This window comes from Scleropages formosus, chromosome 17, assembly GCF_900964775.1.
Source record: "Scleropages formosus chromosome 17, fSclFor1.1, whole genome shotgun sequence".
NCBI lineage: Eukaryota > Metazoa > Chordata > Actinopteri > Osteoglossiformes > Osteoglossidae > Scleropages > Scleropages formosus.
This window is the reverse complement of record NC_041822.1, coordinates 22,218,198-22,235,810: the sequence shown is the minus strand read 5'-3', so window position 1 is coordinate 22,235,810 and position 17,613 is coordinate 22,218,198. Positions and strand designations below refer to the sequence as shown.

At 43.8% G+C, this 17,613-nt stretch overlaps 1 protein-coding gene across 3 annotated transcripts; it reads left to right on the top strand.

The window, feature by feature from the left end:
* Window positions 1-710: 710 nt before the first annotated feature.
* Window positions 711-13,035, top strand: LOC108937961 (Golgi-associated plant pathogenesis-related protein 1-like). 3 transcript variants are annotated; one of them, XM_018758205.2, is made up of 6 exons: window positions 711-1,118; window positions 5,285-5,423; window positions 10,908-11,117; window positions 11,599-11,676; window positions 12,302-12,451; window positions 12,769-13,035. In XM_018758205.2, exons 1-6 carry the CDS (start codon window positions 1,017-1,019, stop codon window positions 12,774-12,776), a joined length of 687 nt encoding a protein of 228 aa, XP_018613721.1. In that variant the 5' UTR covers window positions 711-1,016; the 3' UTR covers window positions 12,777-13,035. The 3 variants fall into 3 exon arrangements, with proteins under 3 accessions (XP_018613721.1, XP_018613722.1, XP_018613723.1); XM_018758206.2 differs by having other exon boundaries at window positions 712-1,118; window positions 12,772-13,035; XM_018758207.2 differs by lacking the exons at window positions 711-1,118; window positions 5,285-5,423 and adding exons at window positions 8,460-8,859; window positions 9,804-9,847.
* The last annotated feature ends 4,578 nt before the right edge of the window (window positions 13,036-17,613 follow it).

Here is a 17,613-nt window from a genome sequence, read left to right as displayed (position 1 = left end):
GGGTCTCATCACGTTTAACTGGTTAAACAACTGGTCCGTATTTTTTTGTAACTCCACTTTTAATCTCAGACAGGGCTTAGTGATTAGTCGCCGGAAATCAGTGATCGATGACCGTTGTGTAGTGCTGTTCGGCGCTGTGGCCGCTAGAGGGCGACAGAAGCAGTCCCGGGGGGGCAGTGTCCAGTTTGTATTGTAACGCCAACATGAACACAGATAATCCAGAAACTTAAAAAAAAAAAAAAAAATCGAAGGCAAACACTACAAGAAAGAATTATTTCTGGAAATATTTTTCGATCAAACAACTTTATCTGAAATTTTGATGTAATGGCCCTTGGCTTTTGACAGCCAGTTTTTGAGTTGGAGAAGAAAAAATATCTGAAATTTATCCAAAGCCTGTTAAAAAAAAAAAAAATTAAATGTGCATGTTCAATGGTTGGCTCACCCAATGAACTGTGAAGGAAAAGTTAAAAAATATGCATTGTCTGATTTTCCATGTGCAGGTAGCAGGTGCAGGGTGTTGCTACTAAATACGTTGCTAACGGTAACCAGATGCAAAGTAGAAAAAAGTTATAGTCTAGTTAATATTGTTCAGTTGGTAAGGAACGTTCTGTTCCAAAAAGTTTTGTAGCACTTAGCAAAGAACCTATAGAAAGCAAGTAAACAACCCTGTAGCCAATGAAACGTGTACCATGAACTGGTGACTCATTGAACTTGCATGAAGTTTGTTATAATTGTAAGAGCTTTTGTTGTTCGAGGAGACTTCATGATCTCTGTTGCAAGTGAGGGAGTTTCCCTTTGGCCGAAGTAAAGGATACCACTAGTGAACCCTTCTGCTGTCATTTAGTGATGGCCCAAGGGGCAACCCAAGGAAGATGCCCTAAGCCACAATAGATGGGGAACTTGGAAAAGGCATTCCCTTGCCTTGATACTTAATACTATTCTGGTCTGTTGCATGCCGCCAGTTGCTCTTGGTACGTGCCTTAATCTGCCCTCTTCATGACGCCGAGAAACTGTCCATGAAAAGATTCTCCGGACCTGTCAAATTCCTAAAAGCAATTTATTCCAAAGCAGCAAAGAAAATGCATTGTAGACCACAACTTGCATTGGTTAAACCAAAGGTAAGTAGAATCAGGTGTGTAAATCATAGTCATTTACTCATTTCATACATTTAAAATTTAGATACAAGAACAATGGCCACATCCTAATAGGATTCAAATACTTTAAAGCACCGCTTGAATTTGATCAAACATGGTTTTTGTGTGTACAGATACATTCCTCAAATAATGTTGCACTTGGGATATCCAACCACAAGGAAAACATTTACAGGATATGAATGGACAAGAACAGGTGATTTAAGATTAAATAAGGGGTTAACCCTCAAGTAGCTGCTTATGGAAGTGACATTCAAATAGCAAATACATAGATGGTCATAGCAGATCATGCTAGAACTCATTTATGTCGGTGTCAGGAGATCAGGGAGGAATGGGTCTAAAAGAGATGGGTTGGAGACCTTCCTCAAATGCTGGAAGGGATTCAGCAGCTCTGAAGGACAGAGGGAGCTTGTTTCATTCTGGTAAAAAAAAAAAAAAAATTGAAATAAATTGTTATATAGGATAGAACACTCAACTACGTAATTAGCAATGTGTCTAGATCTCAATACTAACATTGTCAGCATAATTAAGATTTTTTTCCTGCATCACTCAAGGCACTTTAGCACCATAAACCCACTGAAAATCACAAATCCAGTGACACGTCCAAAAGGTGGTGCAATTTTTGCTCTATGAAGGCTGCTGACCAGGTTGTTGCAAAAGATAATGCTCTGCTAATAAAATGTGTAAATGACCACCACATTACTGTCAGTTGGGGGGTGCGGTGGCACAGTGGGTTGGACCAGGTCCTGCTTTCCGGGGGGTCTGGGGTTCAAGTCCCGCTTGGGGTGCCGTCTGACAGGCTGGCGTCCTGTCATGGGTGTGTCCCCTCCCCCTCCAGCCTTACGCCCTGTGTTGCCGGGTTAGGCTCCGGCTCCCCGTATGGGACAAGCAGTTCAAACAACGTGTGTGTGCATTGCTGTCAGTCTCCTTTGCGGTACTTTCTAGACCTTTTTGTGTAAAAATGAGGGAAATTCATGGAAAGAGAGAGACGTCTTTGCCACTAACATCTAAGCCCTTTTTTTTCTGAATGACTGGAAAAAGGCATGAACTCATAAAGTAAGATAAGGACTCGTGTGCTCATCTTGAATAAGACAAAAAATACATTCTATTCACCTGAGACCTACTGTAAGATGTTAATTTTTGTCTACTCTGGAGGATATATGTTTTAAAGTGCATCTCGCAAACCGTACGTGTTAGTGTTGAGTTCTCCTGTAAATGTTAGAGGACAAATAACGTCTTTAAACTGATACCTTATTTATAGTATCATTTAAAACTTTAGAAAGCCCTGGAAATTAATCCAAAAACCTTCTTTGCTGGGTCTCATGAGACTGTATGGCCTCAGTATCAGTCGGATTCAAAAATTTGATACGGGTACTTTTTATTTATTATGGTTTTTTAATTATAGTGAAAGTAATTAAAATATAAAGTTAGATGTTGTGTTCAGTTTTGCACGTGATGAAGGAGCTGAAGGACGCTTTGAAACCGAAGCACTTCAAGGCTTGACAGGGTTTCGCTCCAAACCCTTGGGATTCATGTGAACCCCTCCCTGTTCGTGGAAATCCAGCTTGTTCTCCACATCAACACTTATGTCCTCAATACTGTCCTGTCAACGCACCCCTTCAGAAGCAGATCTTATAACAAGCTGTTTATTTCATATTTTCAAGTCTGGTTCATTATTTCAGTGTTTTTGTGATGGCTTTTCATATGTAACGTCGCAATTTCCAATTTCAGAAATATTTCTCAAATAAAATGTCCCACATTTAAATTTATAACTTCCAATAATGAATTTTATTTTTGTATTGAAGGTCATGTTTCTTTTTATAACATGGTTTATGGGCTTGATGTGCATTTTGCAATAACGGGCTTATTACTGAAGAAATATTATTTAAGAAATGAAGTGGAAATTTTTGTGACATTTTAATGACTTTATTCGCAGGCTGAAAAACATGGTTTAAGCTATGGAAGTTTTTCTTAACTGGAGTTATTTAATATCAGGAATTTTTTGGGGTTTTGCTTCATAGTCATCTTGTGTTACTTTGCACACTTTTTTATTCTTTTGTTTGTTTTGCTCCATTTTCATTGTTTACCTTCCATCTGCATCCCCCACTGTTCATGGGTTTTGTGGTGAATCCTGTAGAAGACTGTAGTAAAAAGACTGTCAAAAAATTTACTCATGTACAGCTTTATTACATCACTGTGATAAAAAAAATTCATTGTTTCATTAATAAAAAAACACATATCGTGGAAAAATGTAAAACACAAATACTCTCAAAGTGTTATATGTAATTCAAGCAGCTACAACCTATGTAAAAAATTTTCACTAAAAATAAGATAGTTTTACTGATGTGACCATAATAATTACAGGAATACACAGAATCATGCAACATTTATATATGTATGAGTTTGTGTGTTTATAATAAATATACAGTAGATATGATTGTTTAATATGCATATTTATATATACAACATGGACTCACTAGACATGTATATGTCAGTATTTATTTTCTTTATAGTCTTTTACCTTAATAGTAAAGCCAGCAGAAAAGGATGAAATTACAAATCTTTAGATCACATTTAGAAAGGTTTAAATCAATACTTAAAAATACTTACTTAAAAAGCAACCCCTTCTTTCTGACAGCTCGTTCTGTGCTGCGAGTCAGTGCTGTTCCAGAACTTTCCCTCCGGACCTGACTGTCCATTGTTCTACAGGCCTGTCACATGTCGCCTGACTGCAACCAAAGTGTAATTAAATGGCTGTTGATTCGCACTCCAGTAGGTGGGGACCTGTGGTTGGACCTCTGATTGTATTTGTACCCTGGACAGTTCCATTAGAACAACAGCCTGAATAGCTCCAGAACCTGTATCTAGAATCTTATATGCATAAGTCACATGCAAGAAGTGAATTTGGAAACAATATTCATTTAAAATTATCTCTTCAAGTAAAGCGGAGTATATTACATTTATCCAATGATTTTCTCTAAATCAGCTTCTGATGTTAAGGCAACAGGGTGGCACAGCAAGTAGTGCTGCTGTCTCACAGCACCTGGGTGGTATGAGAGGACATGAGTTCAATCCCCACTTGGTCTGTGTGGAGTTTGCGTGTTCTCCCTGTGTCTGTGTGGGTTTCCTCTGGGTGCTCTGGTTTCCTCCCACAGTCCAAAGACATCCGGTTCAGGTTCCCCTATAGTGCGTGAGTGAGAGAGAGAGTGTGTGTGCGTTCCACTGATGTATGGATGAGTGACCCAGTGTAAGTAGTGTATCTAGCAGTGTAAGTCACCATGGTGAATAAGGTGTGTGGGCTGATAACACTACATAGAGTTCATTGGAAGTCGCTTTGAAGAAAAGCATCTTCTAGATAAATAAATGTAAGTTACTTCCAGTTATCTACCCATTCATGCAGTGGGGTAATTTCTACTGGAGCAATTTAGGGTCGATACCTTAGTCAAGGGTACTACAGCTGGATTTGAACTTTCAATCATTAGATCCCAACGGAGTAGTATTAACCATTATGCTACCAGCTGCCCCTTACTGTATCATAGCAAGATTATTTTTCCATAGCGTTCTTTGGTACTAAAGCTCATTATCGACACTAAATCCATTGTAACATTAAACCTCATTTCTAAATACTCCCCAATTTACATAATGAAGTGAATTTTCAAGTTTGTTGGGTCCTAACTGTCCTTTGTTTTGGGACATCTCATTAAATTACCGCACTTTCCAACGTTCACTGTGTTTGACGGGTGTAAAATACACCGCCAGTAGAATATGAACAAGAAATGGTGTTGACCTTAGGGGCTTTGATGATGTCACCAAGTCCATGTTTTCTTCTGGACTTTTCATTATTTTTCTCTAGAAACTACTGTGTGAGCTGAATGTATATAGTTCAAATTATATCAAGCGTATTGTGGGTTTTCTGGTTGACCCACCCAGATTTATGATTTCAACCCACATACGTTCACAAGAATGAAATATTAGGTGTTGTCCTCAGTTAGTGTTAAATGTTCAACTTATATAATTTTATAGCTGTGAAGTAAGAGTAATAATAGTATTAGTTTAACATGTATGTCTTTTAAGAGGCTGTTCTAGTAAAGCTTGGTTTTTGCTTCCTATGTTTGGGCCTCTATGGTCTCCAGCCTAGACCGTTGTCTGGACCACCACCTGGTTTCCACCTTCTCACTGATTTGTGGCTGGCCTATCAAGACAGGAACTGTCGAGATCTCCATCTCCATCTCCATCTCGTCAGGACAATACCACAGTACACAGCTCGTTGTGGTCAGTATTTCCCAGTACAAATACCATGCTGCTTGAAAGTATGTGAAGCCCCTGTGTCCTTTAGTTTTACCACAAAATGGTTATTTATTATAGTCATAATAAAAATATATATACCATCCTACTGTATATACAATACTGTATTTTACACGAGTGAGCATTTTTAACTTCATATTTAACTGATACATATCTGAATTAACAAAAAAAAATCTTTATATCCAATGGCATTGGAAATTTGTGAAATATTATATTTTTAGTCCTTTTTTTGATTTTAAAAAATCCTGATTTTGGACTTCTTTTTCAAGTTCAAGCGGGGCGCAGTGGCGGAACGGGTTTGACCGGGTCCTGCTTTCTGGCAGGTCTGGGGTTTGAGTCCCGCTTGGGGTGCCTTATGCTGACCTGGCGTCCCATGCTGGGTGTGTCCCCCATCCTCCGGCCCCGTGTTGCCGGGTTAGGCTCCAGCTTGCCGCGGCCCCGCTCGGGACCAGCAGCTTTAGCCAATGTGTGTGATTTTCAAATTCAGTACGTGCAATTTAGTTTTTTAAAAAAAATTATTCTGTATCAAAATAAAAAGTTTAAATCAGTTGAGTGTAATTAAACATGTCTAAAAAAATTTTTGTTCCACCTGAAAACAAACTTGCGGATCACCTTTTGAGCAAGTGAAAACGGAAAAGAAAACATTACCAGCTGAGCAGCACATAAATGTATACAAACGTTGGACATATATTTTTTAAAAATGTTGCTCTTTGATTTGAGCTATGTCACTTCTGCCTCAAAACGTCACGTAAGGCTGAACACTTTTAGCAGTATAACATGCGTGTAATTAGCTGAATGCTTGTAGTTGCCTAGCAACAAACTCATACTCGTCTCCTCCTAACCTCCAAGCGATCAGGATTCAACATGCCACACAGCAAAATCCAGTGGTGGCAAAATTATTTTTAAAACATAAAAAAGGCATTTATTAATTTGTCTTTCCTCCAAAGCAACATACAATGTCAGGCTACTTAAAATGATTTACCCATTTAGGCAGCTGGGTAATTTTTGTACTTTTGACTGGTGCAAATAAGGGTCAGTACCTGCTCTAGGCTACCACTGCTGGAGGTGGGATTTGAACTTGCAACCTGAGGGGGCAGATACAGCTCTGAACTACAATATACCACCTGCTTCCCTGAATAACATTGAAATTTATATAATAATTGTATACATACTGTACATATATGTATGTATGTATGTATTTAAGTGGCATCTCTGTTATCAGCAGCAGATTCTCCTCTTCATGTTAAATTTCCCAAATGTCCCCAATTTTACAAAATATGCGACAGACCCGTGGTACATAATTCGTACAGTACAATTTCACATTAATTGTGGAAAATGACCTCTGTTTTTAATTTGGGTTAAGTTTAAAGATTGTTATGGTGGCTCAGCCCTGTAATTACTTAAATTTAATTAAACGGCGCTCTGCGGCTACGGCAGTTATGGTAACAAACAGCGCAGCCCAGGTCTGAAAACCGTTTTGGGCATCTTTAATAGGGGCCACATGCTTTTCAACTCTTGGCTTCTGTTTTTATATTCGACTCAGGCAGCAGCTCATTAAATTGGCTACGTGTCGAAATGAGAGCGCGTTCCTGGAGCCGCCGCCGCGTGAACTGGCGAGCGGCACGCCCCTCGAACAACCGCGGCAGGAACGCGAGTCAGGCACATCAGACCAAGCGTGTTTACAAGCGCAGGAGGCCATCAAAACATGGTGTTGAAAACATGACAATAGGGCCTTAGTGAGAACAGAGCACCGATACAATCCGGCCAGCAGGTGGCGCAGTGGCTACAGCTGTGTCCTTGCAATGGCAAGAACTGGGCTTGAGTCCCTGATGCTGCTGTAGTACCATTCATCAAGGTACTTACCCAATAGTGATACAGTAAAAATTACCCAGCTGTGTAAATACGTAAATAACTTCAAGTGGCTTCATATGCAAACCTAAACCTATACGAACACTGTAAGTCGCTTTTGTGAAAACCATCAGCTAAATGTATTATTATTGCATTTATTTATTTAGGAGACACTTTTCTCCAAAGTGACTTCCAACGAATTCTATGTAGTGTTATGAGCCCACACACCTTATTCACCGAGGTGACGTACACTGCAAGATACACTACTTTCACTGGGTCACTCATCCATACATCAGCGAAACACACTCTCTCCGTCACTCACACACTATGGGGGAACTTGAACAGGATGTCTTTGGAGTGTGGGAGGAAACCAGAGCACCTGTGGGAAATCCACATAGACACAGGGAGAACATGCAAACTCCACACAGACGTGGGGATCGAACTCATGTCTTCTCATACCAGCCAGGTGCTGTGAGACAGCTGTGCTACTCGCTGTGCCACCGTGCTGCCCCATTATTATTATTATTATTATTATTATTATTATTATCAACAACAACAACAACAACAACAACAACAACAACAACAACAACAACAACAACAACCCTGTGATGGACTGCCATCCCGTATAGAATGTACTCCCCTCAGCCTTGCTCCTTGTGATTCTGGGATATGCTGAGGACCACTGCAACCCTGATGAGGGTATGTGATGGATAGATGGATGGATGGATGGATGGATTAGTCTTGGCTGTCTTCACAGCTGACACCAGTCATGCTGTAATATGAGTAACTATATTTTTCAGAATTTGTTGTTTCAGATATGGATATAGGAGAACCTCGAAAAATTCTGGAAACAAGATACAAATTCCATTTATTTATTGTAACAAGGCGAACCCCTGTGCTCTGAAGTGATTCAGAGATGTTTCTATTGATGAAAGAAATCTGATCCACTTCTCTCCGAAAGCATTTGCTCCTTCAGGTGTCAAAGTGGGAATGTCCAACTCGTCCATCAGTTGTTTTACACCATGGTTTGTTTCAGAATATTTGCATTTATTCAGTTTTTCTCCAAAGTGACTTACAACGTTAAGCTCCTTACAGATATCTACCCATTTACACAGCTGGGTAATATTACTGCAGAAATTTAGGGTACCTTCCTCAAAGGTGCTACAACACTAGGTGGGATTCAAACCTGCAACCTTGGGTTTGGGTCCAAAGGCGGCAGCACTAACCACCGCGCGACCAGCTAGAACACTGCGACAGCGTCCAGATCGCACCCTCGGCCCAGGTGGGTTCTGAGCGCTGCTGCCCATCAGGGGCGGGTGGTCTAATCCTGCGGCGAACCGCTCCCCTCGCACTCAAACTGCGAGCATCTGGAAAAGGATGCGGTGACAGTCCAGAGAAACTCTACGTGTGTGAGGGAAGGGCCGCCCCCGCACCTCCTCTCGCTGGGGAGCCTCCGCTCGGCAGGGATAAATAGGAGGCCGGAATCACAGAGACAGAGAAGAGCGAGAGGAGGACCTGGAGACACAGCAAACGGAGCACCAGATCGCTCAGGAAGGTGTGTACAGAATGTGTATGGAGGGGGGGGGGATCTTCACCAGAGCCTCACATGCTCATTACTGTCATATAATTACATGGTGGAGAGCATGGTGCAAACAGCAGGGAACTGCAGAAGGGCATTGTGGGTAAAATGTGCATTTATTTTTAAGGAGAATCGGTATCCTTGGTAACATTGGCTAAAATTGTAAGAAACGTAAACATAACATTGTGAACACTATAGTGTAACATTATTTTGCTATATATTTGTTACATTCTTTAATTTACATATATTTAGCATTTTTTAGAAATATGTTATTATAAATGTTTATATTGCATTACATATTAGAAAAACTTATATGTAAATATAATTTTCTTATTTTGTTAAATATATAAAGTATACAATTATATATTTCTTATGTAAATACATAAATTGTATATTCTATATAAAAATTAGATATATAATGAATGACAACTTAAAGTTGTGTGTTTCTCAGTTGTTTGTGGGCCAGTATATTTATACTAAATCATAATAATATTTATTATTTCTGGACGTGCAAATCAATTCACAGGTGTTAAAGACTATAATATTTATGTTGACTGACCACACTTCTTACATTTTCTGTGTGTGTAAGATGTTTTGTAGCTGATATGATTTTATGCTGCCTCTTCCCTCCTGGTCCTGTTGGGTTTCAGTGATGCACATTTTCTCTCCATCTGAGTACTTAAACACCTGTAAATTTTATCACTGACACATGTAGTGGTTGCAGATTTCTTCTCTGAGTAAAACCACCTGTATTCCAGAACAAAAACTTATCCCTATTTATAACCCTAATCCTGATCCTAACCCAAACCCCTATTCCTAACACTAACCCTAACCTTAACCCTAACCCTATTCCTAACCTTAACCCTAAACCCACTTAACAATTTAGAGTCATTAATATTTCCAACTTGTCTCTCTTTCAGTTCTTGCCATTCTAAGGAAATAAGGAAACTGAAAAACATGGCAGGTTTGTTCATGCCTTCTTTTAGCATTTGCACCCTGCGGTCCGAAAGGAGTAATGTATTCATTTTTATTCAGATTGATTCCCATTTACCTAACTAAACTCAAGAAACTTTATGAGCAATTAATTTCACTAATTCAGCACTCACTTCAGGGATGCAACCAGGTGGTACAGGGTACCTCTGCAGTTATTATTTACATTTAATCATATATCCGACACTTTTCTTCAGACTGACTTACAACGTTGAACTACCAACATCTCTTTACCCATTTATACAGCTGAGTAAATTTATTGGAGCAGGTCAGGGAAAGTACCTTGCTCAGGGTATTACAGTTGGATATGGGATTCGAACCTGTCCTCCATCTCCAGGAGCTCTGAGGGGCAGCGGGAGCTCATTGCTCCTTGTTTGAGGCAAAACCTGAGAACTTCAGGGCTTTTGATTTCGGATCCCTTGTACAATTTATAGTTTATGTTTTTTTGATAGATTTTACACCATAGGTAAAAGTAGACGTTGGTCTGAGACCCTTCCTGAAGACTTGCCCAAAACATCACCCAAGTACTTAATAGGAAAATGTAATTCATATGTAGGGTGGATGGGACATTTTGCACTAATAGTAATTTTTGGAAATTTGTGATTTACACCTTGTGTTTTTCTTTCCTTGTGTTTTTCCTTCCTTATGTCCTTACAATTTATGTCATTTATGTTATAGGCTGCTGAGAAGACTCACAGAGTAAGAATTTCATTGTATGGTGTTAACAAACTGTTTACTGTACACATGACAATAAACTCTTGAATCTTGAATCTTGAATCTCTCTGTTTAAACAGCACCACCACACCTGGCCTTCCTCAGCCAGGTGCGGCTAATAATAGTGGGTGTGGCCTCACTTCTGTACGCCCCTCTATTTTCTAGAGCAATTCACCAAAAGCACCTTACTCTAGAGTACAATAGCAGCAGCAGAAAGGGGATTTGAACAAGCAACCTTCTTGTTATAAGCCCATATCCCTCAAACTACACTGCCCACTATTAACAAATCAAGTGGTTCTCATTTTGCTTTGGTGCCACAGATGCCAGCTTCAAGAAGGAGTTCCTGGATGCCCACAATGCGTATCGCCGGAAGCACAGCGCTCCGGGCTTGACCTTGAGCAGGGAGCTCTGCTCCTCCGCCCAGGAGTGGGCCGACCAGCTCCTCGCAATGAAGACCATGCAGCACAGCAGCACCAAGCACGGCGAGAACCTCTACTACGCCTGGAGCTCCACCCCCAAGAAGCTGACGGGTAGGTCGTCCTGAGCACCACGAAGTGCAGTTCTGGTCCATCCATCCATCCATCCATCCATCCATCCATCCATCCATCCATCCATCCCTCAATAACCACTACTCCACTGTAGGGTCACGGTGGTGCACAGTCTATTCCAGTAGCACAGGGTGTGAAGCAGGGTATACCCTGAATGGAGCATCAGTCCGTCACTGGGCAATCACACACACTCTTTCACTCACACACTATGAGCACTTTAGAATCCCTAGTTCACCTGAAACACATCTTTGAACTGTGGGAAACCAGAGCATCCAGAGGAAACCTGCTCAGACACATAGAGAACATCCGAACTTCACGCAGATTTGGACTCGCATCCAAACGCACATCTAGGGTACTGCAAGGCACGAGCAGTACCCGCTGTGTCGCCCCGGATGAATTCCAGTCATGTGGGATGAAATAACAGAAACAATAACAAACCGTTGCTGCCTTGCTGTCGTTCCAGGGAAGGAGGCAGTGGACAACTGGTACAACGAGATCAAGGACTACGACTTCAGCAACCCTGGGTTCCACTCCAACACAGGTAAGTTCTGTAGCCATCTTCATATATTCCTTTATATTTACACTCATTCATTAGCAGGCACTTTTCTGCAAATGGACCTTCAACTAAACGTAAACAAAAGTATATGGACAACAGACGAAGAGCTTTAGATACGGACACACAATTTTCAATTTACAATCAGTCCATCCAGTACCACCATTTTTCCTGGCACACCAACAGCTGCATATTCACACACACACACATTTTCAGAACCGCTTGTCCCATACGGGGTCACGGGGAACCGGAGCCTAACCCGGCAACACAGGGCGTAAGGCCGGAGGGGGAGGGGACACACCCAGGACGGGACGCCAGTCCATCACAAGGCACCCCAAGCGGGACTCGAACCCCAGACCCACCGGAGAGCAGGACTGTGGTCCAACCCACTGCGCCACCGCACCCCCCACCCCTTGTACAATTTATACTTTATATTTTTTGATAGATTTTACGCTATAGGTAAAAGTAGATGTTGGTCTGAGACCCTTCCTGAAGATTTGCCCAAAGCATCACCCAAGTACTTAATAGGAAAATGTAACTCATATGTAGGGTGGATGGGGCATTTCTCCTTAAAGGTAAGATGTGCTAATACTGCCCCTGGTGGCCTACACAGGGCACTTCACCCAGGTCGTGTGGAAGGACACGAAGGAAGTTGGAGTTGGGGTCGCCACTGATGGCCAGACTGTTTTCGTGGTGGGCCAGTATAGCCCTGCGGGGAACATCTCCAACGACGGCTTCTTCGAGAAGAACGTGCTGCCAGCAGGTGACCCCTTCAAATCAGTCAAAAGCTGATGGTAGCTTTGCTGTCTTTCCTGCCAGTAGCATCTCCTCCCATAATTACGTGCCATTTTTAGCAGCTAAAATTATCTTTGTGTTTTGCTGTAGCCATGACGTAAAATCTGTGTCGGCTAATGTTCCGCTAACCCAGGCAACTGGAAAATTTAGGAGAGGTGGAGCTTGCTCAATTTGGTGGCCTCTCTCTCCATTAACCCCGCCTCCTCTTTCTGATTTCCTATCCACCTTTTTTAAAATCACTCTGTCCCCACCCACTGATGCTCTCTGCTTTCTCTTTTTCCCCAGCAGAATAAACAGCTGGAAGGGATGACTATGGAGGTGCCCCCTACCACACCGAGTCAGCCTGCAGCCTTTTCTAGTGCTCTCGCCTATCCAAGCTGGGGGAGGGTCAGGCGTCCACACTCCAACATGGGTGGAGGGGGCTCACCTCTGCTTTTATAACCAGTTGCCAAAATGTTTAATTTTATGCAGTATTAAGCTTTGCATTATAAGTCTTAACATAGAGCACACATATATATGCAAGCAAAAATGTTGTATATGTAATATACAGCAATAAAGCTCTTCTGTACTTTAACAAAAGGTTTGTTTTCTGAAAACTACACCACTTCCAGCAGGGAAAAGACACAGCCAAAAACCATCATTGGCATCAGCAACCTCCGTGTTTACACTTACAGTTGTCTCGTGGGCACCGCAATATGCGAATGAGTCACCGTTGTGGTCAAAGTGGCCTATTCTTCTGCTGCATTTTACCATTGCTCCCCAACCTCAGTTTAACAAACAACTGGAAACATGGCGTGGGAACTCTTCCTCTGCTCTTTTATTCTCCGTGTAAAATTTCGAGCTCAGAGTAGTCGGCTGAGTAGCATCGGAATTCCGATCGCCGCTACCGTTACTCTTACACTCTGATATTTTTGTGGAAATCAATCTGTAGCTGAGAAAGTGTTCCATATTGACCCAAACGTCCCTCATTAAATACATGACATCCACTCATCCATCAGTTGTCAGCGACTGCTCATCCAGTCCAGTGGTCCAAAGTCTATCCCAGAGTCTATAGGACGTGAGGGTATGCATGATATACATTTTTATTTATTTTATTTTTTGGAAATAAATAAAATAATGTAAAATGTAACAAGTGTAAAAAAAATATTTGCACAGAAAATGAATACATACGGATATAATTACAGAAGTACAAACAGAATGTACCAGGGAGGCCAAAAAACAGGGTAATAAGTAATTTCTTGAGTAATGCAACACCTCCAGGGCCTGTAACTCTCTACACCCCAGCTACAGCACCGTGCTCATTCTCATAATGACTCCACTCACAAGAGGTCAAAAGTAAAAAAAATCCACAAGTTCTCAACTTTGGTTTGGATGTAGTGGAATTAGCTCCCTCTGTCCCTCAGCTGCTGAATCCCTCCTAGCATTTATGCTTTCAAAACCCATCTCCTTCAGAGCCATTCCTCTCCTGATCTCTTGACAACTACATAAATGAGTCCAAATCCATCTGCTATGATTATATATGAATTTAATATTTCACTTCTATAGGAAGCTGCTTGAGTGATTTGAACCAGAAACATGCTGGGATCAGACAAACAAGCTGGGTTTTGATAATCCAGTGTCTGTGTCTAAAGCTCTTCATCTATTGCCGATGCACATTTATTTACACTGAATTGCATGCCATGCTGGAGAAAAGCCACAGTGTGGTGTTCCAACCTTAGCTCTCACACCCCAAGCACCAGAAGGATTGCTGTATCAGCACCCATCCTGGCTTTGCAGGCACTGTGGCAACAGCTTGGTTTGAGTAGGATGGTAACAGGGTGGTGATGTACATAGATTAGCGGTCTAGTTTTAAAAATGCTCTGCCAGTCTCGCAGTCTGAGGTTACTATCATACGATCAACACTGGTTAAGAAGGGGGAGTTCTGAGCTTTGCAATGAAGAATACACACACACACACATTTTCAGAACCGCTTGTCCCATACGGGGTCACGGGGAACCGGAGCCTAACCCGGCAACTCAGGGCGTAAGGCTGGAGGGGGAGGGGACACACCCAGGACGGGACACCAGTCCGCCGCAAGGCACCCCAAGCGGGACTCGAACCGCAGACCCACCGGAGAGCAGGACTACGGTCCAACCCACTGCGCCACCGCGCCCCCCTCAATGAAGAATAATTAAGTTTAATTAAATGAAATTATAGGAATATGTATTCTTATGGAGGGGGGGCGCGGTGACGCAGTGGGTTGGACCACAGTCCTGCTCTCCGGTGGGTTTGGGGTTCCAGTCCCGCTTGGGGTGCCTTGGGACGGACTGGCGTCCCGTCCTGGGTGTGTCCCCTCCCCCTCCGGCCTTACGCCCTGTGTTGCCGGGTAGGCTCCGGTTCCCCCGCAACCCCATATGGGACAAGCGGTTCTGAAAATGTGTGTGTGTGTAAATGAAATTATAGGAATATGTATTCTTATGGAGGGGGGGCGCGGTGACGCAGTGGGTTGGACCACAGTCCTGCTCTCCGGTGGGTCTGGGGTTCCAGTCCCGCTTGGGGTGCCTTGGGACGGACTGGCGTCCCTTCCTGGGTGTGTCCCCTCCCCCTCCGGCCTTACGCCCTGTGTTGCCGGGTAGGCTCCGGTTCCCCCGCAACCCCATATGGGACAAGCGGTTCTGAAAATGTGTGTGTGTGTGTGTATTCTTATGACAATACAGCTCAGCGACGAGTTAAAAACCTTTTCTTTAACAGAAACTTGTGTTCTGGATGAGAGAAACTATAGACTTTGGGGAAAGTATTGTAATACTTTCGGTGTCTCTGATGTTTGCCATCCAGGCCTCTACAGTGAGTCAGATGGAAAACAACTGAAAAAAAACCTGCTGGGTGGAAACAACTGAACCGCAGCTTTGGGGTCGGCTTGTGACAAATCATGCATTTGGTGGAAAAAACATGGGAAAATATGGTGAAAACAAGGCAAAAACACAGTAAAACACTGAGCAAGGATCAAGACCCCAGGATGGAGTTCAAATATAATGTGCATGTTGAATACTTTTGAATCCCACCTTTTGCTGTCGTGCCCTGTCCAAAAAAACTTACCCAGGTAAATACAGCAAAAGTCACTCACTTGTATAAATGGATAAGGCATCATAAAATTAGTGTACAAACCCGTTTCCACTAAATATTGTATAAAAGATTGTTGCTCTGTGATACTGTAGGCTGGTGTCCTGTTTAGGGTGTACCCCCCCAGCCTTGTGCCCAGTGATTCTGGGATAGACTCCTGACTTGTACAACCCTGACCAGATCAAGCAGTTAGGGATAAGTTCTAGCTTAAGCGTATTTACTAATATATCTCTCATTCACACACAGAGTCTGAAATCGCTTGCCCCAAGCGGGGTCACGGCAAACGAGAGCCTAACCTGGCAACACAGGACGTAAGGCTGGAGGGGGAAGGGACATAGCCAGGACAGGACACCAGTCCACCACAAGGCACTCCAAGCAAGACTTGAACCCCAGACCTGCCAGACAGCAGGACCCAGCCAAGCCTGCTGCGCCACCACACCCTCTCTAGTAATATATTACTATAGCGAAAGTCCTGACTGAGCGCCTGAGGAAGGTAATGGCCGACCTGGTCCACCGGGACCAGACGTGTGGAGTACCCGGGCGTTCCGTGTTCTGGAATTTGCACCTGGACGCGATCGCCTGGGCGAAGGACCGAAGGGTCCCCCTCGCGCTCTTCGGTTTGGACCAGGAAAAGGAGAATTTCCTGAGATGGGTGCGTGTGCGCTACACCGAGGTAGGTAGCCGAATCACTATCAATGGCTGCCTCGGGGGGTGGGTGCCGTAGCGGAGCGGAGTGAGGCAGGGTTGCCCGCTCTCCTCGCTCCTTTGAGCCGCTGGCGGTTGCCATACGCGCCCATCCGGGGATTGACGGTCTGCTTCTGCCGGGTGGTGGTGGTGGTGGGGCGGTGAAGCTGGCCCAGTACGCGGACGACACCACGTTGTTCCCGTGCTCGGACCGGTCGCTCGGTCGGGCCCTCGGCCTGGTTCAGGCATTTGGGCGTGCCTCAGACTCAGCGCTAAACCTCGACAAGTCTCTTGTCAAGTGCTTCGGCAGCTGGAACCAGAGAGAGGACTGCATCGGTGGTTTTTCCCGATGCGAGGGTCCTCTGAAGGTGCTGGGGGTTAACTTTCCTTCAGAAGGTGCCGCCAGGGCCAATTGGGAAGAACGTTTGACCAAAGCCAGAGGGAAAATGGGTTTGTGGAGGACAAGGTCCCTCTCCTTAATAGGGAAAAACATTGGCGCTGAAGGTGGACATCCTCCCCACGTTGCTCTACCTTGCGCAGGTGTACCCCTTGCCCCGCACGATGCGGAGAGGCCTCACGAAGGACGTTTTCGATCTCGTCTGGGGGGCAAGTATGAGTACGTGAGGAGGGAGGTCACGTACCTTCCAAAGGAGGAGGGAGGGAGGGATGTGCCTGACATTCCTCTTAAACTGGATTGTCTCTTCCTCTCCCAGTTACGTAACCGACTGGCAGCTCCGATCGAACATCCCCACTAGTACTTTGTGCGTCTTTGGTTGGCCCTTCCGATGCGCCAGTTGGTGAAGTCTTGGTCCAACACCGGGCCAAATGCCGAGACACGGCCTGCCCATTACAGCCACGCTGTAAAGTGGAGTAAGACCACGGCGGCCGGGGCCGAGGCAGAGACCCTCCTTAAGCACAGGGCCTTGTATAAGGCCTTGGTCGAGAGGAGAGGAACTCGAGTTCTTCTGGGGCTCGAGGAGGGCACCTGGGCCAGGATTCAGCCAAAGGGGCTCGACCACCATCTGCAAGATTTGAACTGGCGTTGTTTACACAGCAAGTTGCTGGTCGAAGTAATCCGTGGCCAAGCAAATGCTTTGGAATGCAAGAACCCAACTGGTTCAGACAGGGGTAGACTTGGGCGTCCAGGGTGTGTACCATAAAATCCGGGCCGACCTAACGTTTAGGATGGAGAAAGATGTCACTCAATGGGGTTACTCAGAAGCCAAAGAGAGGTGGAAGGGCCTCTTTTGGCTGTGACCCCCCCAGGTTTGTGGCAGAGCCTCCATCCTGGGGTAAGTAACACACATCCTTTCGCACTTACAGAACACCGAAACCCCTATTTTTTGG

Excerpts from the sequence above, each read along its gene's own strand:
- LOC108937961 (XM_018758205.2), top strand. The coding sequence starts at position 1,017 with ATGAAAAGATTCTCCGGACCTGTCAAATTCCTAAAAGCAATTTATTCC. Across the intron at positions 5,424-10,907 it reads ACAGTACACAGCTCGTTGTG|ATGCCAGCTTCAAGAAGGAG; the intron begins GTCAGTATTTCC and ends TTGGTGCCACAG. Across the intron at positions 11,677-12,301 it reads TGGGTTCCACTCCAACACAG|GGCACTTCACCCAGGTCGTG; the intron begins GTAAGTTCTGTA and ends TGGCCTACACAG.